At 33.7% G+C, this 25,000-nt stretch overlaps 1 protein-coding gene across 2 annotated transcripts in view; it reads left to right on the top strand.

The window, feature by feature from the left end:
• LOC306653966 (alpha-(1,6)-fucosyltransferase-like) overlaps positions 1-25,000 on the top strand; it is a 267,342-nt gene that overhangs the window by 173,240 nt on the left and 69,102 nt on the right. For both annotated transcript variants that reach the window (XM_079127144.1, XM_079127145.1), the window contains 2 exons: positions 16,942-17,057; positions 17,176-17,338. In XM_079127144.1, the coding sequence (XP_078983270.1) occupies positions 16,942-17,057; positions 17,176-17,338 (279 nt within the window). The remainder of the gene's footprint in view (positions 1-16,941; positions 17,058-17,175; positions 17,339-25,000) is intronic.

The raw sequence follows: 25,000 nt of genomic DNA, 5'->3' as shown, positions 1-25,000 counted from the left end.
TCATCAGTTACTTAGTGTGACATGTTTAACAATACAGAATGACAATTCCTGTGTAAAGAAAAATTGCTCTCTTTTGATTCCTATTGCTCCTAAACAGTGTACCATGTGAACAGTGATTGTGTGAATGTTAGTAACCATTCTTCAGTTTGTACCTAGGTAAGGGTCATTTTGACCCACTTCTCCCTCTGTTGATGATCTCATGATGTTAGTTTGTAATTTCGAATCATAGCAACAGACACTTATGATTGATGTGATTTTTGGTATGAAAACCCCTACAACCCTATGGTCAGGGCTGTTCTCCCAATAGCCATTTTTTGGGGCATTGTGTGAGACAGTCAGCTGGCCGGCTTAATAGATTCTCAAATTTGGACTTCTCAGTGGTGATCGATCTGTTCTTAAGTTGCACCCCATAACGATATACATGTATTCTGTTAATGCAATGTAGATTACTATACATGAATAACCACAGTTATTTAGCCATTCCTCTATTAATGGACATCTAATATCTCCTTATGTACATGTGTTTCTTAAAGTTTCTTTGGGGTGATTAAGACACATTCTAGGTCTTAATATATGTGCATCTTTAACTTCAGAGCAATTTAGCACTATTTTGTAAACAGATTTTTTTCAGTTTTACATCTCTACTTTTAGTATATGTAATGAGTTGAATTGTGATCCCCAAATTCATATGTTGAAGCACTAGTACCTCAGAATATGACTGTACTTAGAGGTAGAACATTTAAAGAGGTGAGTTAAAATGAGGCCTGATAAGCTGGTCAATAATCCAGCTGGACTGATGTCCTTAACAAAAGGAAATTTAGACATACAAAAGGGATAGCATGGAGACACACAACAGAGGAAAGACCATGTTGAGGGCAAAGTGACAGGAAGCAGACTTCTACAAGGAAAGGAAAGGGGGCTGTGAAGAAATCAAATCTGCTAACACCATGATCCTGAACTTCTGGCCTCCAGAACTCCGATAAGAAGAAATTTCTATTGTTTAAGCTACTCTGATTATAGTATTTTGTAATGGCAGCTCCCAGACCTAATATAGTATATAAGAGCTTCAGTTTTACTATATCCTCACTCATTCAGTATCACACTTTTTAATTGTTGCCTTGCTAAAAGATGGGAAATGGTATCTCTATTTTAATTTGAAGTATCCTGGTTACCAAAAAATGTGATCACTTCTTAGAATTATTAACCAATATAGTCCTCATCTATGAATTACTAGGTCATATATTTTGCAGCTTTCTGTTGTCTTATTCTCATAGACTTGAAGGAGTTCTTTATATAATCTAGATAATCTATATTATGCATTTTTCTTTCTCCTTTTGTGACTTGTCTAATTATTGCAGAATTTCTCAATTTTTAGGTAAGAACAATCTTTCTTTTTATAATTTAGGCTTTTATAATAATTATTTGATATATTCTTCTTCTTCCCAATATCAGTGAAGAACTCCAAATTTCTTCTAATATTTAAAGCTTTAAAGTTTTGATTGTCAGGTTAAGTTTTAGGAAACCAACTGTTTCAGCATCAATTTGTTGAATAATTTTTCCCCCAGTAATTTATAATGATGCCTATTATCATAAATGCTGGGAAGCTGGGGCAGAAGAAGCACAACTTCAAGGCCAGCCTCAGCAACTTAGCAAGATTCTGTCTCAAAATTTGAGAAGGGACTGGGGATGTGACTCAGTGATGAAGCACCCCTAGTTTCGGTCCCTGGTGTCAATACATACATACATACATACATACATACATACATACATACATACATACTGGATTCTGTTTCTAGGTGGTTTATTTGGTTCTGGTAATCCTATTTATCAGAGTGTGTGCCAATATCAGACTATTTTCATATTATAATTGTGTTATCTGACAGGGCAAATAGTCCTTTCACTTTACTATTTTTCAGAGTAACTTAGTCTCCCTGTAAGATTTTGTTCTTTGATAAGAACTTTAGGATCACTTTGTCAGATTTAATGAAAAATGCTTTTAAAATGTTCATTAGAATTGCCTCTAATTTATAAGTCAATTTGGGGAATGCTTACTTAAGAAAATTTATAATTTTTTTCCATACAGATTTTCTTGTTCTTTTTTTGGGATTTATTTCTTGGTACTTTATAATTTTGTTGTTGCTATTGTAAAGGCAATATTTTTTAAAAATATGTTTTGTAATTTGTGGCTCTTGTTATGGACATAACTAATATTTGTATATTGATGTTTTATCTAACAAATTCCCTGAGCCCTCTTATTAGTGTAGTTTGTAGATCACCTTGAATTTTCTAAATTAAAGTTCTATCATTGTGAGTAATGTATATTTCTCTCTTTTCTATACTTTATAAGTCTTCTTTCTCTCCTCATTACATAGGACAAGACTTCCAGTACAGTGGTTAATAGAAGCACAGATGGCAGGCCTGCCTTTTGTTGTTCTTAACTTTAAAAAGAATGCTTCTGATGATTTGATCCAGGGAACTTGATATTTACTATGAATTTTTGGTAGATACTGATTTTTTAAATTTTTTATTTTAGTTGTAGATGGACACAATATCTTTATTTATTTTTATGTGGTGCTCAGGACTGAACTCTGTCCTCACACATGTGAGGCAAGCATTCTACCACTGAGCAATACAGCTCCAGCCCCGGAACTTCTTACTGAGATAAGGAATTAACCTTCCATTCAGTCTTTGCTGCTAAGACTTTTATAATGTATAATGTTAAATTTTATCAAATGAATTTTTATTTCTATTAAGACAGTATTTTATTTTTAAAAATTTGATAATGTAGTGGATTTATATTAACAGCTTTTCAAATCATAAACCAATCTAGTGTTCTTAGGATAAAATCTCACTAATCATATTGTATTTTTATTTTTATTTATTTTTAATTAATTTTTAAATTGATATATTAAAATTATACATAATAGTGGAATATACTGTGACATATTCATCCATGCACATAACATAATTTGGTCAATTTCATTCCCCAGTACCTTTCTTTCCCTCCCCACCCTCTACCCTCATCCCTTTTCTCTCTTCTACTGGTTTCCCTTCTAATTTCATGAAATTCACTTATTTTTTCCCCATTTTTTTTTCTCTCTAACCTGGATATGTGTTTTCCGAGTCTGGTTTATTTTGCTTAACAAAATAATCTCAAGCTCCATCTGTTTTCCTGCAAATGACATAATTTTGTTCTTTATGGCTGAATAAAACTTCATCGTGTATGTGTGTGTGTGTGTGTGTGTGTGTGTATACACCACATTTTATCATTTTATATGATTGTATTTTAATATATTGCTGTATTTGTTTATATATTATTTAAGAGTTTTTCTGTATTTGTTTTTATTAGTGTATTATAGTTTTACATAATTCTGAGGTTTATTTTGACATATTCATGAATGTGTATAACTGAACTTGCTCCATTTTAACCCCAAGTATTACCCTCTTCCTTCTATTCCTCTCCCTTCCTAATCCCCTACCTCTATTATATTGATCTTCCTTCTCTTAGTTTTTTTTTTAATTGGTACACTATAGTTATACAGGAAAGTGGAATTATGCTATATTCATATTATCAATTTCATTCTGCCATTTCTCCCCTTTTCCATTCCTACTCCCTTGCTGTTGCTCCCTTCCCTTCCCTCTCCTCCCCTTTCTCCTTTCTATTTAAAAGAGATTCCCCCCTTTAAAAAAAAAATCTTATTTCTCTCTAGCTTCTATATCTTGAGAGAAAACATCTGACCCTTGACTTCCTGAGTCTGGCTTATTTCACTTAGCATGATGTTCTCTAGTTCCATCCATTTACCAACAAATGACGTAATTTTCTTTATGGCTGGTTAAAACTCCTTTGTGTTTATACACATTGTCTTTATCCATTCATCTATTGAGGTCCTAGACTGGATCCATAACATGGCTATTACAGGTTGTACTGCTACCAGCATTGGTATACCTGTAGCACTATAGTGAGTGGGTCAAATGATGGGTCCATTCCCAGACTTTTGAGGCATTTCCATACTTCTTTCCAGTGTGGTCGAACTGATTTGCAGTCCTACCAACAATGCACAAACGTACCTTCTTCCCTACATACTCACCAGCATTTATTGTTACTTGTTTTCTTGATGATTTGCCATTCTAACTAGCATGAGATGATATCTCAGTATGTAATTGAATTGACCTTTACTTTTTTTTATTTCATTATCCTTGTCTACTTTTATATCAATCTTATAACAAATGGAGTTTTAGAACTCTTCTTTTGATGTTTCCTAGAAAACTTCCATAAAACTCATATGTATTAATGCCCAGACTTAGTTTTTTAATTCAACAAAGTTTTTATATACTGATAAAATTTCTATATTTTCTTGAATCTATATTGGCAATTTAATTCTTATAGAAATTAATTTTCTATCTTTTAAAACTAAGAATGTTTATAGTATTTTGTAATGAGTTTTTAAATTCTCTGTCATCTTCTTTCATTCCTAATATTTTTTATTGGTGCCTGGGTTCTTTTTCTTTATTAAGATTTTTATTCTTCAGGCATTCATGGCATAATTTTTGAAAGTTTTCAAGAAAAGTAGACTGTTTTAGATGAATTATTAAGTGCAATTGTGATAAGAAAAGTTTAGCTGGGTGCAGTGACCCAGCTGAGGCAGGAGGATCACAAATTCAAATCTAGCCTCATCATCTTAGCAACGTTGAGAGACTCTGTCTCAAAATAAAATATAACTGGGGATGTGGCTCAGTGGTTAAGTGCTTCTGGGTTGAATTCCTAGTACCAAAACAACAACAACAAAGAATAATTTCTCTGAGAGCTGTTCTAGTCATTCCATTTAGGATATGAATCTTGCTTTTTTTTTTTTTTTGCCATATTCTCTTTGCAAAGCAGTAATTTACTATATTTTATATTTTCAGTTAGATGCATTGTATTTCCTGGATAGTGGGGCTTAGGTTTCAGTATTAGAAGGGAATATTTTTGTTTTCATAAAGCTTTTTTTCAAATGTTTTATTCAGGAGAAATGTATAATTTTTGAACTATGTAATAAACCTTCTGTATAGACTATTTATTTTCACACTATTGGGATTGAACTCTACCCACAGAGCCACATCTCTAGCCCTTCTTTATTTTTTGAGATGGGTCTGACTATGTTGCTCAGACTGGCCTCTCACTGGAGATCTTCCTGCCTCAGCCTTTTGGGTAGCTGAAGTTACAGGTCTGCATTACCACTCCTGGCTATAACTTAGGCATTTTAAAAGACTTTTAAAATAGGGAATGAAATTAGTGACTATTTCATGTTCTGGGTGTCAAATAAAAGCAGTGATCCAGGCTAGTCTATATATTTAGTGATGTAGCCACAAACCTATGTTTCCCTAATGCCTATTATGTGTAATGTCTTTAAATGTGCTTATTTGCTATTTTTATTTCACTTTTGGTGAAATTCTGTTATATTTTGTTTATTTTCTTGGTGTGTGACTGTTTTCTGATGATTGAGTTCTTTTGTAGTCTAGATACAAGTTTTCAACAGACATAGGATTAAAAAACAATTTCTTCTGGTCTGTGGCTTGTCTTTTCTGTCTCTTAACTGCATCTTTCTGAAAGAAGAGTTTTTTAATTTCAATAAAATTCAATTTTTCAATTTTAAATTTTTATGTATTGCACTTCCGTGACACAAGTAAGAACACATTGCCTAACAGAGGTCACAAAGGTATATGTTTTGTTCTCTTCTAAAAGTTTTGTTGTAAAACCTATTCTTTTGGTTCACTGACAACTGAAAAACAAAATATATATTTTATATATTTATTTACATATATTTATTTGTTTTATATGCATATATAAACAAAAAACTATCCTTTCAACACTAATTACCATTGCAACTTTGTAAAATAAAAATCAGTATTCCATTTATGTGTAGGCCTATCTTTTTACCAGGGTCTGTCTTGAGAACTTTTATATTAATTCTTGATATCAGGTTGTGTTAGTCTTCCCATTTTCTTTGTCTTTTCAGATTTGTTTTTGGCTATTCTAAATTTTTGCATTTCCATGTGATTTTATATTTGCCTTGTCAATTTAGCAGGATTTTTCTACATTGTTTCAAAATTTTAAGTTTATAGCCCTTGCCCATCTTTTGCCATATTTATACTTCATTTTTCTTGTGTTTTTGGTGATATTATAAGTAATAATGTAATTTTTTTTTATTTTTATCTTATTTTATTTTTTAAATAATTTGTTTATTCTGATTCATTGTAAACAAATGGGATACAACTTGTTTCTCTGGTTTTACATGAAGCAGAGTCATACCATTTGTGTAATCATACATGTACATAGGTTAATGATTTTTGTCTCACTCTGTCATTTTTCCTTCCCCCCACCCCTCCCACCCCTCTTTTTCTTCTATGCAATCCATTCTTCCTCCATTCTTGCCTCCCTCCCACCTCCCAATTATGTATCATCATCCACTTATCAGAGAGATCATTTGGCCTTTGGTTTTTTGGAATTGGCTTGTCTCACTTAGCATGTTTTCTCCAACTTCATCCATTTGTCTGCAAATGCCATAATTTTATTCTTCTTTATGGCTGAGTAATATTTCATTGTGTATACATACCACAGTTTCTTTATCCATTCATCAATTGAAGGGCATCTAGGTTGGTTCCACAATCAAGCTATTGTGAATTGAGCAGCTATGAACATTGATGTGGCTGCATCACTGTAGTATGCTGATTTTAAGTCCTTTGGGTATAGGCCAAGGAGATGGATAGCTGGGTCAAATGGTGGTTCCATTCCAAGTTTTCTAAGGAATCTTCACACTGCTTTCCAGAGTGGCTGCACTAATTTGCAACCCCACCAGTGTACCTTTTTCCCACATCCTCTCCAACACCTATTGTTGCTTGTATTCTTGATAATCACCATTCTAATTGCGGAGAGATGGAATCTTAGGGTAGTTTTGATTTGTATTTCTCTTAATACTAGAGATGTTTAACAATTTTTTTTTTTTTAATGTATCTGTTGACTGCTTATAGATCTTCTGTGAAGTATCTGTTTATTTCCTTAGCCCACTTGTTGATTGAGTTATTTGTATTCTTGGTGTAAAGTTTTTTTGAGTTCTTTATAGATTCTGTAGATTAGTGCTCTATCTGAAGTATGTGTGGCGAAGATTTTCTCCCACTCTGTAGGCTCTCTCTTCACATTGCTGATAGTTTCCTTTGCTAAGAAAAAGCTTGTTAGTTTGAATCTATCCCAATTATTGATTCCTGCTTTTATTTCTTGTGCTTTGGGAGTTATGTTAAGGAAGTCTGATCCTAAGCCGACATGTTGAAGATTTAGACCTACTTTTTCTTCTATAAAGTGTAGGGTCTCTGGTCTGATTCCAAGTTCCTTGATCCATTTTGAGTTGAGTTTTGTGCAGGGTGAGAAATAGGGGTTTAGTGTCATTCTGCTACATATGGATTTCCAGTTTTATCAGCACCATTTGTTGAACAGGCTATCTTTTCTCCATTGTATGTTTTTGGCACCTTTGTCTAGTATGAGAAAACTCTTATTTATTGGGGCTTGTCTCTTTGTCCTGTCTTCTGTACCATTGATCTACCTATTTTGGTGTCAATACCATGCTGCTTTTGTTCTATTTCTCTGTAGTGTAGTTGTAGTTCTGGTATTGTGATACCCCTGCTTCATTCTTTCTGCTAAGGATTGCTTTAGCTATTCTGGTTCTCTTATTCTTCCAAATGAATTTCATAATTGCTTGCTCTATTTCTGTGGGTACATCATTGGGGTTTTAATTGAAATTGCATTGAATTTGTATAGCACTCTTGGTAGTATGGCCATTTTGACAATATTAATTCTGCCTATCCAAGAACATGGGAGATCTTTCCATCTTCTAAGGTTTTCTTTAATTTTTTCTTTAGTGTTCTGTAATTCTCATTGTAGAGGTCTTTCACCTCTTTTGTTAGATTGATTCCCAAGTTTTTTATTTATTTATTTATTTTTTTTGAGGCTATTGTGAATGGGATAGTTTTCCTAAATTCTCTTTCAGAGGATTTATCACTTATGAATAAAAATGCATTAGATTTATGAACATTGATTTTATATCCTGCTACTTTACTGAATTCATTTATGAGTTTTAGAAGTTCTCTGGTGGAATTTTTTGGCTCCTCTAAATATAAAATCATGTTGTTGGCAAATAGGGGTAGTTTGAGTTCTTCTTTTCCTATTCATATCCCTTTAATTTCTTTGGTCTGTCTAATTGCTCTGGCTAGAGTTTCATGGACGATGTTGAATAGAAGTGGTGAAAGAGGGCATCCCTGCCTTGTTCCAGTTTTTAGGGGGAATGCTTTCAGTTTTTCTCCATTTAGAATGATGTTGGCCATGGTTTTAGCATAGATAGCCTTTACAATGTTGAGGAATGTTCCTACTACCCCTATTTTTTCTAGTGTTTTGAGCACAAAGGGGTGCTGTATTTGATCAAATGCTTTTTCTGTGTCTATTGAAATAATCATGTGATTCTTAACTTTAAGCCTGTTAATGTGGTGAAATACATTTATTGATTTCCAGATGTTGAACCAACCTTGCATCCCTGGGATGAAACCCACTTGATCATGGTGCACTATCTTTTTAATATGTTTTTGTATGTGATTTACTAAAAATTTGTTAAGAATTTTTGCATCTATGTTCATTAAGAATATTGGTCTGAAATTTTCTTTCTTTGATGTTGTAGGGAATATTCCTCACGCTTATCTGACAGCAGTTGCTGACACCATGGTCTAAGTAAGCCAAACCGTTTGGACAGAGAAACTGAGGTAATGGTAAAGACCAGCCATAGAATGAAGGTCTTTGCAGTTACTGAGGCTGAGTTACGAGCTGAGGGGACGCCTTGCTTATCAAGCATCCCAGCAAGCTGTGATGTGAGCTCGCCTGCTCTGCCTTGCCTCATGCTGTGTGCTGGAGCTTGCCATCTCCCCAGTCCTTTGTCTCAGACTTGTTGCTGGGCAGAATTACTTAGGTATACTTGATTTTTTTTTTGCGTTGTCTCGATGTATAGTTCACCCATAGGCTGATTCTGTTATGCTTTAACAAGCGTGTTAACCTGATTGGATAATGTGCCTATATATGTGTTGTACAATCCTAAGTAAAATTAGATCTGTGCCTTCAGAGCCAGGTCTCCTATGTCTGAACGAACTGGGTAGACATTGTCGTCATCATCCTCAGCAGGACCCCTAGTCTCTGAATGTCAGCACGCGGTGTCTCTATCTGGTTTTGGTGTCAGGGTGATATTAGGTTCATAGAATGGGTTTGGAAGGGTTCCCTCCTCTTCTATTTCATGGGATACTTTGAGAAGTATTGAAATGAGCTCTTCTTTGAAGGTCTGTAGAACTCAGCTGAGAATCCATCTGGTCCCGGACTTTTCTTTGTTGGTAGGCTTTTGATGACTTCTTCTATTTTGTTGCTTGAAATTGATCTATTTAAATTGTGTATGTCCTCCTGATTCAGTTTGGTGGATCATATGTCTCTAGAAACCTGTTGATGTCTTCGAGATTTTCTATTTTGTTGGAGTATAGATTTTCAAAATAGCTTCTAATTATGTTTTGTATTTCAATTGTGTCTGTCCTGATATTTCCCTTTTCATCATGAACTTTAGTAATTTGAGTTTTCTCTCTCCTCTTTGTTAGTGTGGCTAAGGGTTTATCAGTTTTGCTTATTTTTTTCAAAGAACCAAATTTTTATTTATTTTTTTTTTTGATTGTTTCTTTTGTTTCAATTTCATTGATTTTAGCTCTGGTTTTAACTATTTCCTGACTTCTACTACTTTTTGGTGTTGCTCTGTTCTTCTTTTTCTAGGGCTTTGAACTGTAGTGTTAGGTTGTTTATTTGTTGACTTTTTCTTCTTTTATTGTATGCCCTCCATGAAGTGAATTTTCCTCTTAGTACCACTTTCATAGTGTCCCAAAGATTTTGATATGTTGTATCTTTGTTCTCGTTTACCTCTAAGAATTTTTTTATTTCCCCCCTGATGTCTTCTATTATCCATGCATCATTCAATAGCATATTATTTAATCTCCAGGTGTTGGGATAATTTGTTTTTTTATTTTATCACTTATTTGTAATTTCATTCCATTATGATCTGATAGAATACAAGGTTGAATCTCTATTTTTGTATTTGCTAAGAGTAGCATTGTGGCATAACATGTGGTCTGTTTTAAAGAAGGATCCATGTGCTGCTGAGAAGAAAGTGTATTCGCTCTTGGTTAGATGGTATATTCTATAAATGTCCATTAAGTCTAAATTATTGATTGTGTTATTGAGATCTATGGTTTCTTTGTTCAATTTTTGTTTAGAAGATCTGTCCAGTGGTGAGAGATGTGTGTTAAAATCACCTAATATTATTGTATTATGGTGTATTTGATTTCTGAAATTGAGAAGGATTTGTTTGACATACATGGATGAGCCACTGTTTGAGGCATAGATGTTTATGATTGTTATGTCTTGCTGATTTATGCTTCCCTTAAGCAGTATGAAATGTCCTTCTTTATCCCTTCTGACTAACTTTTGAAGTTCACTTTATCTGCTATGAGGATGGATACCCCCACTCTTTTATTGAGTCCATGTGCATGGTATGTTTTTTTCCCATCCTTTCACCTTTAGTCTGTGGGTATCTTTTTCTATGAGATGAGTCTCTTGCAGGCAGCATATTATTGGGTCTTTGTTTTTAATCCGATTTGCCAGTCTTTGTCTTTTGATTGATGAGCTCAGGCCATTGACATTCAGGATTATTATTGAGATACGATTTGTATTCCTGGTCATTTTTGCTTATTTTTAGTTTTTAACTTGACTTGGTTTCTCCTTTATTTGGCTATTCCTTTAGGGTAGTTCCTCCCTTTGCTTACTTACATCATTGTTCATTTCTTCATCATAGAATATTTGGCTGAGAATGTTCTGTAGTGCCAACTTTCTATTTGTAAATTCTTTTAGCTTTTGTTTATCATGGAAGGATTTTATTTCGTCATCAAATCTGAAAGTAAGTTTTGCTGGGTATAGGATTCTTGATTGGCATCCATTTTCTTTCAGACCTTGAAAAATGCTGTTCCAAGCCCTTCTAGCTTTTAGGGTCTGGGTTGAGAAATCTGCTGATATCCGTATTGGTTTCCCCGAATGTAATTTGATTTGTTTTCTCTTGGAACCTTTAAAATTCTATCTTTTATTTTGTATGTTAGGTATTTTCATTTTAATGTGCCTTGGTGTGGTTCTGTTATAATTTTGTACATTTGGTGTCCTATAACCCTCTTGAATTTGATTTTCCATTTCATTCTTCAGAGTTGGGAAATTTTCATTGAATAGATTGTTCATTCCTTTGGTTTGTTTCTCTGTGCCTTCCTCAATCCCAATAATTCTTAAATTTGGTCTTTTCATGATATCCCATAATTCTTGGAGATTCTGTGTTATTTCTTACTATCTTCTCTGTTTGGTCAACTTTGTTTTCAGGATTTTGAAATATTTTGTCCTCATTGTCTGAGGATATGTCTCCCAGGTGTTCTGTCCTATTGGTTATGATTTCTATGACATTTTTAATTTGGTTTATTGTTTCCTTTATTTCAAGAATTTGTTAGGTTTTTTTTCAGAATCTCTTTATTGAAATGATCCTTTGCTTCCTATATTTGCTCTTTTAACTATTGATTGGTGTGATCATTCACTGTGTTTGCTCTCTTATCTCATTATTTGCTTCTCTGATCATTTTAATTATATACATTCTGAACTCTCTTTCAGACATTTCTTCTGTCATGCTGTCATTGGATTTTATTGATGTAGCATCTAGGTTTGTTTGGGACACTTTCTTCCCTTGTTTTCTCATATTGCTCATGTATCTTCCCCTCTAGGAGTCCAAATCTGAAGTATTGCAGTTTCCCCGCCTTTTGACTTATAGTGTCCCTGCAGGTTTCCAATAACTCACCTCCTACTCTTCAGTAGCCTGAAGTCTTGGAGGAACTTGATAATGCAGTGACCCAAAAAGGATGCTCTTCCTCTAGAGATGGTGGCCTCCAGGTGGGGTATATTCCCTGCTAGTGAGCAGAGGAGCCTCCATGTGTTGACAGATGATCAACTGCAGGGGCATTAGACTGCAGGCTGGCGTCCATCTGGTCTGGACCTGGGTCTCTGGGCCTACCTCCCCAGTGCGAAAGTCTTGCCCAGCAGCTCTGCACTAGGCCCACCTCTCTGGTCCTACCTCCCCAGTGGGGAAGTCTCTCCCACTGGCTCTACACTGGGCCCTGCTAATAATGTAATTTTAAATATCAATTTTCTATTTTTTTTTGCTAGAATACAATTAAATTTTGTATGTTGATCTTACATTTTGCATCCTTGTTAAACTCTTTATCAGATTTTCAATCTGTGAACAAGGATAGCTTTATTTCTTCCTTTCCAGTTTGGATATCTAGGATCTCCAATACAGTGGTGAATACGAGTATTGAGAGAGAATCCTTGCTTTGTTTCTGATCATGTGTGTGTGTGGGGGGGTGGTATATTCATTCTTTCAACATTAACAACACATTTTCATAGATACTTATCGGGTAAGGAGGGTTCATTAATTTCCTATTTTACTAATATTTTTCATTAGGAATGTGTGTTTGGACTTTTGTTAAGTTCTTTTTTGTTTAGGTAATCATATGTTTCGTAAAATTTTGTTGATGAGTTAATTATATTGATGTGTTTTTTTTTTTTTAATAAGTCAACCTTTCATTTCTATGATAAGCCCCATTTGGGCATGATTTACTATCCTTATTACATGTGGTTGAGTTTGATTTGCAGAAATTTTTAAAGAGTTTTTGTATCTGTGTTCATGATTTTAATTTTCTTTTCATGTGATATGTTTCTCTGGTTTTGATATCAGAATAATACTGGCCTCATATAATGTGTTGGAAATTATTCTCTCCATTTGTCCTCATCAGCTTGGTTAGAGCAAAAGTCAGTAAACTATATTTGAGTCAGTAGGCCCAAATCCTACCAGCCACCTCATTTTTTATGGTCCACAACTAAGAAAGATTCTACATTTTTAAATGGTTGCATTTTAAATATTAGATATTTACCTATGTAGTAGGCATGATTTTATCTATTGGCCTACAAAACCTAAAGTATTTACTGCTTGGCCCACTACAGAAAAGATTGTCAATTTTATTGATTTTCCTGAAGAACCAGCTCTCTTAGCTTTGTTTCATTGATTTTTCTCTATTCTTTTTCTTATTTCCATTTAATTGATTTCTTCTCTGATGGTTATCATTTCTCTTTGACTTAATTGGAATTTCATTTGCTATATTTTTCTTAGTGTCTTAAGGTAGAAGTTCTAACATGAAATCTGCAATAAATGCCATTCATTCAAATTTAGTTTTTAATGTCCTTTTTTGTATTACTTCCTTACCCCTTAATGTCCTGCTTGGGTTGGAACCCAGGGCCTCATACATGCTAGGCAAGCTCTGAACTACATCCCCAGTCCTATGTGTCTCTTTTGAACATATAAATACAGTTATAATAACTGCTTTTATATGCTGATTTTAACATGTCAGTTTTGAGTTTGTACTTATTGATCAATTTTCTCATCTTTATTGGTTGTCTTTTCCCATTTCTTTACAAACCTAGTAAGTTTTGGTTGGATTCTAGACATCATGAATTTTATGTTGTTTATTACTAGAAACTTCTGTTCTTAAAAATATTCTTATGCTTTCTTTAGGAATTTAATTAATTCATTTGAAAATACTTTGATCCTTTTGGGTGCTGGTTTTAAGAATTGTTATTCGAGATTCCATAATCTGTGTTTAGTGTAGCGCTAATTTCCCTACTACTGAGACCAAATTCTTCTAAGCATTCTAATCAGTGCCCAATGAATTACAAAGTCTTCCATACTGTGTGGTGGGATCAGGAATTCTTCCCACACAATCCTGCATGAATGCCAGGTACTGCTTGCACTAATTCTTCTGGAGAGTTTTTTGCCCTAACCTTGAGTAGTCGCTTCATATACATGTGTTGATCAGTAAGTACTCTGCTGATTATCAGGTATTACCTCTGCAGCTCTCTTGAGTTCTCTCTCTCTCTGTCCAACTCTCTCCTCTGTAATACTCTGTTATCTGAATTCTATTTGTCTTGCTCTTACACTTTTAGTTCTGTTTCTTCAACACAGGGAATTTACTAGACCCCACCTGGATTTTCCCTTCTCTGCACTGTGTTGTACAAATTATTTTAAGTAAGCTGGACCAATTGAAGCACTCTCCTCATTTTATTTCCCAACCAGGGATCACTGCCTTTTGTTGCCTGATTGAATTTTGTTATTCTGTTTCTTACATTTCGTGTGGATTTTGAATAATTTCAGGTGGGATGGTAAATCTGACCTGTTTTCCTGCACATTGGCCAGAAGTGGAAGTCCTATATGTCTTCTGCAGAGTGACTATGATAAGAGAATATCCCATTTCCTGAGTATTCAGAAAAGAGACTATTCATGCAGATTGACTCTTCTATGAATGGGATTTAGAAAGAATGATGTTCATATAATTTTTTATATTGATTTCCTCAGTACTAATCTTTATCTATACTTTATTCATAGTTGGATTAGATTATTATATATAATAAAATAATATAAATCACTAGCTCCATTAGGTTTTGTTAGAATTAGATTGGGTTTAGTACTTGATGAAAATATGCTGAAAAGATCATATGCTATTTTTTCATGCCTGTTTTTCTTCTGATATTATTCCATCAATATTTGAAGAAATGAGATAAGAAGAAAAACATATACATAATCTTTCTATTGTCTGAGTTTTTCTGTCACTGAACTGTTCTGAAAAAGAACATCCCTGTTGTATGGTCTGTTGCTGCCACAATTAATCCTCAAAGGTGGAAGTTTTATTTTCATATTGTTTCCTAGAAACTATCAAATTCTGAAAAAGAGCCAAGTTTTTTTTTTTTTTTTTAAACCCACAAGTTTTAAAAACTGTGTATCAGGATTTGTGAATGTGCACGCATATGTATATATGTGTGTGCTTATAATTGGGTAATTGTGCACCTAATTTTATCATTTACTTTGTGCATATATGAATGAAGGCTTTTCATTCACACTTTGTAACTTCAGATACTCACGATTGGAGGATGGTTATTTTTAATGCTACTGTTCAGTGTTAATACATACAATTTCACAGGAAATTATAATTACTCTGGTATAACTGTAACAGTAGCCTCTTTACTAAACTTGTAACATAGGTAGTAACATAGGTAATTGAAAATTAATTTGGCTCCTGTGATATATAAATATTAGAAAGGCTTTAAAAAAATCATTAGATTCTTCACATCAAAGGATTATGTTGACTTCTGAATTTAAGTTCTGTTGACTATAATTTAAAAATCAAGTTCCCTTAAACAGATTGTGATGGTAAGATTTGGATATCCCAGTTTTTTTGACATTATAACTCATCATAACAGTAGCCCTCATAAAATTTATTGCTAGACACTGTGTTGTGTACTGTTATAGACATTTTCTCATTTAAATAGACTTTAAAAGAAAAATCAGTCATATTTAATTTTTATAACAGTTTTGCAAAAGGGTACACACACACACACATTTATATAATGTTAGTTTCCTATTGCTGCTGTGATAAACACCACATATTTGGTGGCTTAAAACAACAGAAATTAACTCTCTTATAGTTTGGGAGGCTAGGAGTCTGAAATGAATTTCACTGAGTGTGAAATCAAGGTGTCAAGAGGACTGCATTTCCTAGGGAAGCTATAGGGAAGAATGTTTCCTTACCTTTTCCAGCTTCTAAAAATGCATTCCTTGAGTTCCTGTATGTGTGTGTCACTGGGGATTGAACCCAGGGGCGCTCTACCACCGAACTGCATCTCCAGCCCTTTTTATTTTGAGACAAGTTCTCCCTAAATTGCTTAAGTGAACTTGTGATCCTCCTGCCTCAGCTTCCATGTCACTGGGAATACAGGGGTGCATGGCACCAGACATTCTTTGTTCATGGCTCCTTTCTCTCTAGTCAAAGCTAGCAGTTACATAACCTTTTCCTATTCCGTAGTCAAATCTTTCTATATTCCCTCCTGTATGGACACTTGCTATTACATTTGTGGCCTCCCAGGGGGCAGTCTCCCACCTCAGGATCCTTAATCACATATTCAAAGTTTCTTTTTACATATAAGGTAATATTCACAGGTTCCAGAGATTAAGTTACAGATGACTTTTGGATACCATTGTTTGTACTTGCTTATTTATACCAAAATGGAGAACAAAATACTGCCAAAAGATAAAAGCAAAAGTGTCAGAAACAATCATAGTTTGTATTAAAAAAAAAAAAAAAGTAGAGGAGATAGGTTGATAAAAGATCCTATAGTTGTTCCATTTTCCAACATTTTATATTATTGACCAATATTTTTTTGTTCCAGATGGAAGCAAATAGGACATTAATCTTTAGTTTTTCCTAATATATTTCATCTTCTCTTGTCTTTCCCTTCCTTATAAAACCAATTCATGAATTGAAACACATATGCACATAGCCTGATATACTGATTATTTGGAATTACTTTGCATTTGATATTTGAACATGATTGTAGACTCATATTCAGATGTAAGCTTTCTTATTCTCTTTAAGCCTTTATAACTTCACTCTTCTATGTTATTGACTACTTTGCCACTGATGATGGCACTCTAAATAATAAAAAGTCTTTTGCAAATAGCTCTGAAGTTTCTCAGCTCCTCCAAGATCACAGATTTCTGAACTAGATTATTATTTTCTGTTTTTGTTCATTATCATGCCAATGTTTCTGGTTCATCTACCTTCAAAAATTTTTTTCATTTGGTACCTTTATTGTGGTATGTTTAAAGACTTGTAGAGTTACTAGTAAACATGTTTTAACAAAGTAAACGTGTATTTTGTTCCATAATTTAAAAACTAAATATTTATATTTTCTTCCCTGAACTATAGGATACCAGAAGGCCCCATTGATCAGGGGCCAGCCACAGGAAGGGTACATATTTTAGAAGAGCAGCTTGTTAAAGCCAAAGAACAGATTGAAAATTATAAGAAACAAACCAGAAATGGTAAGTAATAAATGTTTCCCTCACTCAGTAAGTTGGCTTTAGCACATGTAATTGAAAATATCAAAATTGTATCAAAATCTTGGAAATACTGATAATCCTCTCCATTCTTTCACTGCAGGTCTGGGAAAGGATCATGAAATACTAAGAAGAAGAATTGAAAATGGAGCTAAAGAGCTCTGGTTTTTTCTACAGAGTGAATTGAAGAAATTAAAGAATTTAGAAGGAAATGAACTCCAAAGACATGCAGATGAATTTCTTTCTGATTTAGGGCATCATGAAAGGTACTTTTCTCCCTATTCATATCATTTCGGCTATCGTGTGCATTATAATCTAAGAATGAGAGACTGAAACTTTTGTTAATTTCTCTGCTAAATGGTAGATGATAACCATGTTTAAGAGCAGTAGGGTACCTTAGGTCTTAAAGGATAGTTATTGCTGCACGGTTCTAATCAATCAAAGTGTATCACAAGAAAATATTATTTAAAATGTGTTTCTAGAAATCTTTACACCATAAAAACTCTGAAGGTAATAGCATCAGCCAAAAATACCCTGAAATATCATCCTATAAATGTCCTTCATGTATGATCAATATTTGAAGCAGACTGTGTATTTTTGCCTTGTGGTATGTTGGAACTCATACTAAAGACTACAGTTATGTTTTTTATTCAGACACCAAACACTTTAAAATAGTTCCCTTTGTAGGATTTTTAATTAATGGGTTAGAGGATTTGAATAAAAAGAACTGTTCTGTTAATTGCTCTTCCATTTAGTTGCTGGAAAGAGGAACTGAGATCTGCCTACTTAACATTTGTTTCTACTATTTATTCTTTTCTAAATAATGTACAATTTATCGTTCATAAAAAAGAAAATATTTTGGTGCTGGTATATTCACGCAGAATAGAATGTATCTGAGAATCATTATAAATACAATGAAATCTATCCTTTGGCCTCTTATATTCAAAAGCCTATGTTCTCAGTTGGATTCTGGTGGCAATTACTGACTCATTAGTGAACAATAAAAGAAAAATTGGTGTATTAGCACAGCCTACCACTGTGAAGAGGAAAAGAATTACCTCATACAAACAAAAGATTCATATATATTAACATCATCAACAGTATTATAATGATTTTGAAAAATTGCTCTGTTTTAAGTGAAAGTACAAACAAAATCTATCAGCTTATTGGAATCATTTTAACATTAATGATTCTTTAGAAATACAATAGCATGGATTTCAAGGGACATTGAATTATGAGACCTCACACTAGGCAGTCCCTGTGAAATTTTTAGCCCAGCTTGCAGTCATGACATATTTAGACCATTAGACCAAATATTGACTAATTCTTAATACATCTCTACCCTATAGCAAATTCTAGGCACCACGTGTCTGGAAAATTGAGGTTGGTGATTGTGTGCTTTGCTGAAGTTTTGTAGGAAAATAAAGATTTGAAGATTTGATATGGTTAGACTATGTGGTATATAACAGGGAAAAGGTTTAAATGATTTAATTAGATTACCTGAATTTGATTTTCAGGTCTTTTAAAAATTAAAATAATATTTAACATTATTTTGTAAATATAATTTGTTTTTTTAACTTTTATTTTTTTACTAAAAATTTTTTTCATACGCGAATATAGGATAATAATGCCCATCTCAATCAACCTTTCTTCCTATCCCGTGTAAATATAATTTGCACATGTACTTCGTGAATTTGTACAAATGAAAAGTGAATATAATAAATAGGCCTATTAAAAAAAAACATAAACCAATGTTACATTTTTTGCTAGTTCAGTTCTGCCTTAAATGTATTGTAATTCCTGACACTGCCATTTAGTTTATGTTAAATAACATTTTACTGAAAACAATATGAAAAGTACAAATGCCCAGGTCAGTTTCTTTTGCTATCTTAAGCAGAAATTGGTAATGCATCTGAGAATCAACTTCAGAGAGTAGTAATTTAACTTCAGGAATGAACAACATAACCAAACATTAGAGAAATAACCTTTAAAGTTATAAATGTACAAATAAAAGTGTTTGTAATACATACTAAATGTGAAATATGAAAACACCTTCACAGTGACTATTTTCAAGATCCTTAAGTAGAAGAATTAAAATAGACTTCTCCTGCCCTCTGGTGATTTTTATGACAAAAAAAAATCCCCATTTTTATTTTTCATGTTTTATTAGTAGACTTTTAAATTTTTTTAGAATGGTGTTATATTTACAGAAATTTGAGAGAGTATCCATGTACATCTTTTATCTACTTTATTTTTATTTACACTTGCCCAAATTCTAGTTTATAAGGTGTCTCTGGACAAAAGCTTCTGTTTTATGAAAAGTCAGTTTTCTTATTTAGATTTCTCAGCATTCTTATTTTTTGGTTCATAGAGATATAAATTATAGTGGAAAATATGGGTTTTGATTTCTTTAGAAGAGATTTCTTTCTTAGGACTGTTTTTATTTTTCCAACTTAACTAAATATATCTTTTTTCTAACTTAACTAAATATATCTAACAAGTAAAAAAGTATTGGACTGGAGATACACCTTAGTGGTAGAAAACTTGCCTAGATTGTGCAAGGCCCCGAGTTTGATGCCCAGCAACCCCCCTCCTTAAAGGTTAATTTGTGATTTGTACAATGTGATGGTTTGATATACTTACACATTGTATAATGATTACCACCATCAAATGAATAAACATATGCTTTACCACACAGTTACCTTTGTTTGTGTGATGAGGACATTTAAGGTGTGCTTTCTTAGCAGATTTCAAGTAAACAATATAAGAGTATTAACTGCAGTCACCATGCAGTATATTATATCCCCAGAACTTTTTATCTTACTACTGAAAAGTTTAATTAGACAAGAAAAAGAAATACAATGTATCTAAATCAGAAGGGAAGAAGATATTAACCTTTTTATAAGATATATAGTTTGTAAATATCTTCTTCATTTCTGTAGGTGTTTTTATTTTGTCGATTGTTTGCTTTGCTGTACAACAGTAGCTTTTATTTGTTTGTTTGTTTGTTTGCTGTAGTCCCATATATTTATTTCTTGCATAATCGCTCTGGCTAGGATTTCCACTGTGATGTTGCATAGAAGTGGTGAGTGAGGACCTTGTTTTGTTCCTGATCTCAGAAGAAATCTTTTAGGCTTTTACTGTTGAGTATGATGTTAGCTGTGAGCTTGTCACCTATGGCCTTTACATTGAGGTACCTAACTTATTGAGATACTGTCATGAAAGGATGTTGCATTTTAACCAGGGCTCTTTTTGTTATTTTCACACATTCAACATATGCGAATCAATAAACGTGAAACAACAATAGAACATCCTTGCATCCTAGAGATAAATCCCCTTTGAACATAATGTGTGATTCTTTTAATGTGATATAGAACTTGGTTACTTGATATTTCATTGAGGACTTTTGCATCCATATGTGTGAGAGATATTGTCCTGTAATTTTGTTTTCATATTTTGTCTTTTGTTGGCTTTGGTATAAGTGGAATGCTGACCTTGTAAAATTAGTTTGAAAATATTTCCTCCTGTTCAATTTTATGGAAGAATTTGAGAAAGATTTGTATTAATTTTTCTTTAAATGAAATGGACTGAAACTGGGTATGGTGGCACATGCCTGTAATCCTAGCAGTTTGGGAAGCTGAGGCAGGAAGAGTAGTGTTCAAAGGCAGCCTCAGCAACTTAGTGAGGCCCAAAACAACTCAATGAGACCCTGTCTCTAAATAAAATACAAAAAAAGTTTGGGGACGTGGCTCAGTGGGTTCAATGGGTTCAATCCCTAGTCCCTCTCAAAAACAAAAAAAGAAATGGACTGAAATTCAGGGCCCCTCTGAAATTGAGGACAACTTCCTTATGCCTCCACCTGACTTGGGGGGATATTAAGGAAGCTGGGAATGAAAACTACTTCTTCCTTCGACTTTCTAAAACAGGATAATGAAATCTGCATATTTGTATTTCCTGTCTTTGGTTCCATTTTACTGAATCTTCAGTTTTAAAAACTTTCCTCACCCAGGAGTTTCCATAGACAGAAATATTAAAGAAAAAATTGACAAAACTTCTGAACAGGAACAAAAACAAAGAAACAAGAGCAATACTCAGAACCCTAGCGCAGAGGGGTGATAAGCAAGATGAAGACATATTACCTTTAACCCTTGAGGAGATAGAAAACAAAGAACTCTTAAAATTTTTATTTAGATTCTTTTTTTTTTTTTTTCTTTTAAATAGAATAGTGTCTGGCTTTATTTCCCAGCATCACTACCATGATTTTTTTTTTTTTATTGGTGCATTATAATTATACATAATGGTGGGGTTCATGGTAAATATTTATACATGCACATGATATGAGAGAATAAATTGGTCAATATTATTGCCCACTGTTTCCTCTTCTCCCTCCCACTGGTCCCTTTACTCTTCTAAAGGGGTCTTTCTTCAGTTTTCATGAGGAAATTTTTAATTCTTATGGAAAAATAAATCATATATCTGGGTAGGCCTGAATCTGATGAAATCCCAGAAGTTCTCTTACTCTTGAAAAATTTTAAACCCTATGGGAGTGCCAAATAAATTCTAGTGAAGAGGTCTTGAGAAAGTGCTTTGGGACCACAGTATTAACACATTGTTCTATTCTAAAACATAGGACAAACAGATGCTAGAGATTTGTGAAAGCTGTATTTGAGAAGAAACTCTCAGGGAAGCAAGAGACACACTTCTTTTCTATTATCATTGACAATGTAGTGGACATAAGCAAGGGAAGAGCACCTACCCATGTTGGTGAAATTTGTTAATGAATCTTATACCTGAGAGAGGACTTTGTGGGCTCTGCCTCATGCAGCTGATGTAAACATTTTGGCTGTGAAATTCCACACTAGCATAACTGAGAACTGGGGACTATATGGAGTGTTCATTGTATATTTTGAATTTTCTTCCAAAATGAAAGTTGTTGTTTCGGGATTGTAAAAGAAATATTCCCAAGCTATCTGCGTACACACTTTGATCTTCCTGTACCTTAAATAGGTGATTGGCAAAATCAGTTCTGTGATGGGGAATTGTTACTCAACCAATTCCCCATCACAATTGAGTAAGCTTGTTTTTTTTCCCATTGATCACTCAACTACTTTCAGAAGTTGACAATAAAATTTCTTTTCTCTCAGAACATTGAAGAAAGGGATAAAGAACTGAAGGAAATTTGCCGTTCTCAGTGGAAAGGCAGGCATGATACTTTTGAAATTTTAGTATACCTCCTGCAAACACTTGTTTTATGTTTAGGTATTACAAAAAGTGACACATGTATTAGATGGAATATCTAGAGCTGGTTGAGCATTTGTAACTGTAGTGCACTGACAGATTTTGATTTTGTTGTATAATTAAAAATGCTGTATCTTTTACAAGTGTTTTTGGGAGAAATCTCCAGGGGCAAATCTCTGATATCTTCTTTGCAGCCAGTAGCTTCACTGTAGTGCTGCATTCACTCAGAGAAGTAGTGGGAAATGTTGAAGTTTATCATGAATTTTGTTTTGAGGAAATCACAAATTTAGCAACCAAACTTGCTTTTCAAATGGAAATTCCATAGGGTTCAGCAAGGTAAATTGGAATCTCAACTAACCTCTCAGAATCACAATAAAAAAAACTAAGTGTTCCAATAGTGGAGTACATTATTCAGAAATTTAAAGATGTGTTCTCAGATGCATCTCAGAGGTCGTAAATGCTTATATCTGGTACCCTCTGTCATGGGAAGCTCAAATTCAATATATCAGAGGTAATTAACATGCACAGAAGTGACTTACCCAATCCAGATGTTCTCTCAGCTGAGATTTATTGTTAGAGAATCAAATGGAAACTCAGAGGGGAAAATATGGAATTTCTATCCACCATTTATGTAGTCCCCATCTGCCTGACATCAAGTCTTTTCCTGATGTGTATGTATTGCTGGAGTTTCCATGTATTCGTCCAGTGAGGAAGGTTGAGAATAAGCACTGTGAAAATGGACAAAAGCATCTCAATGCATTTTGGCAAAACAGTGTTCAAGTAACTTGGCTTTGCTTAACATAAATTTTGATATAAAATATGATCTGGATTTAGTGATGGACACATATCAAACTCTATACAACTAAGTCAGAGTTTCCTACAGATAATTCAGAAGCCCTTAAAAATACCTAACGGTCTTTTAAAGTGGACTTTCTTTTATGTTTCATATTTGAAGAACAGCCATAAGGTATATGTAGGTCACTTAATCACTGGATATCTTTGCCTCAGACCTTCCATTGAATGCATAACTCATTGACAGTCTGCCTATTTAACTGGTCCCTCTGTGAACTGTCATGCTTTGAACACCTGTCTGTTCTTCCAGAAGACAGCATTTATAGTGCCACATTTCACTTCTGTGTTATCTCTGCAGGTGGCACTCTGGAATTGTTTCAGTTAAATCAGTTTAGATATAACATTTGTTATCGCCATGGGTCCAATTGTCAGGTACTAAGTTAGGAATATTTTTAAGAAATAAATTAGAAGGAAGGAGTGTATTTTGTAAAATTTTATGACACCCACCACGGATCTTTGACTAACAGAATTTTTAAGTATGTTCTTAAAAATATATAATGGACATTGAAGAGAATTACCCAAGAGAGAAGTTTGTGAGCTCCCCAATCATGGGTTCAAGTGTAGATTTTGTCTTTAGTAAATGAACTTAAAGGAACAAGTTAAAGTTTCAGTGGAAGTGCCTGCTATTGTTGTTCCACATCTGGTCCTTGCTGTTGAATTCCTTTGTTGAGCCTGCATGTTCATAAGCTTTTTAGCAGGTAAATGTAAATAAACACTCTGCTTCATGGTTAAGGCAGAATCAGAGTCCATGGATATTGGCAACTGATTTGTTTTCTTCTTCTTTTTTCATGACTTTTATCTTCTGCCTTTTCTTGATTTATGAGCAAAACCCAGAAAATCTACAATAAATGTTTTATGGTTCATCTAGAACTAATACAGAAAATGTTGCTGTTATTTTTTGTGAAGAAAATCAATTTTGTATAGTTTATTTCAATTTAAATAAAATGTGAATTTAAAAAGAAATTCAACCTTGGTAGGTATATAGGATTTATCCATTTCATATAATTGCTCATGGTAGTCTTATGATCCTTTGTGTTTCTGTGGTATCCATTGTAATGTCTCCTTTTTTACTTATAATTTTATTTGAAGCCTCCTCCCCCCCCCCTTGGATAATCTAGATAAAATTTGCCAATTTTGTTGACCTTTTCAGACAACCAACTCTTAGTTTTATCTTTTTCTGTTATCTTTCTAGTCACTATTTTATTTATTTCTACTCAGTATTGTTTCCTTCCTCCTATCTTTGGCTTTAGTCTATTCTTTTTCTGGTTCCTTGAGATGAATTTACATCAAGGTCTTTCTCCTTTTTTTTCCCCTCTTTTTTTTTCTTTTTTGTGTAGACATTTATCATGGCAAAATTCTCTCCTAGCACTGCTTTTGCTGCATAAATTTTAGTTTGTTACGGTTCCAATTTTTGTCTCAAGATACATTTTATTTCCTTTTTATTTCTTCTTTTATCTATTGATTGCTTGGGAGTGTTTCCTTTGTTTTTGTGGTGAGAAATGATAACCTAATGTAGGAGTGGGGGTGCAGCTCATTGGTAGTGACTTGCCTAGCATGTGGGGGTGGGAGGTCCTTAGATTCAACCTCCAGCACTGCAATAAAAGGAAGAAAAGATACCTATTGTGATTTTAATCTTATTAAATTTGTTAAGATTTATTCTGTGGCACAACACATAATCTGTCCTGGAGAATGTTTCATGTATGCTTTGAAAGAATTTGTTTTCTGCTATTATTAGATAGAGTGTCCTATATATGTTTGTTGGTACATTTGGCCTTCAGTGTTACTCAAGTTCACTGTTTGCCCATTGATTTTCTATCTGGGTGATATATGTACTATTG

The sequence above is a fragment of the Sciurus vulgaris genome (assembly GCF_902686455.1).
Source record: "Sciurus vulgaris genome assembly, chromosome: 2".
Lineage (NCBI taxonomy): Eukaryota > Metazoa > Chordata > Mammalia > Rodentia > Sciuridae > Sciurus > Sciurus vulgaris.
This window is presented reverse-complemented; position numbering and strand designations above follow the sequence as displayed.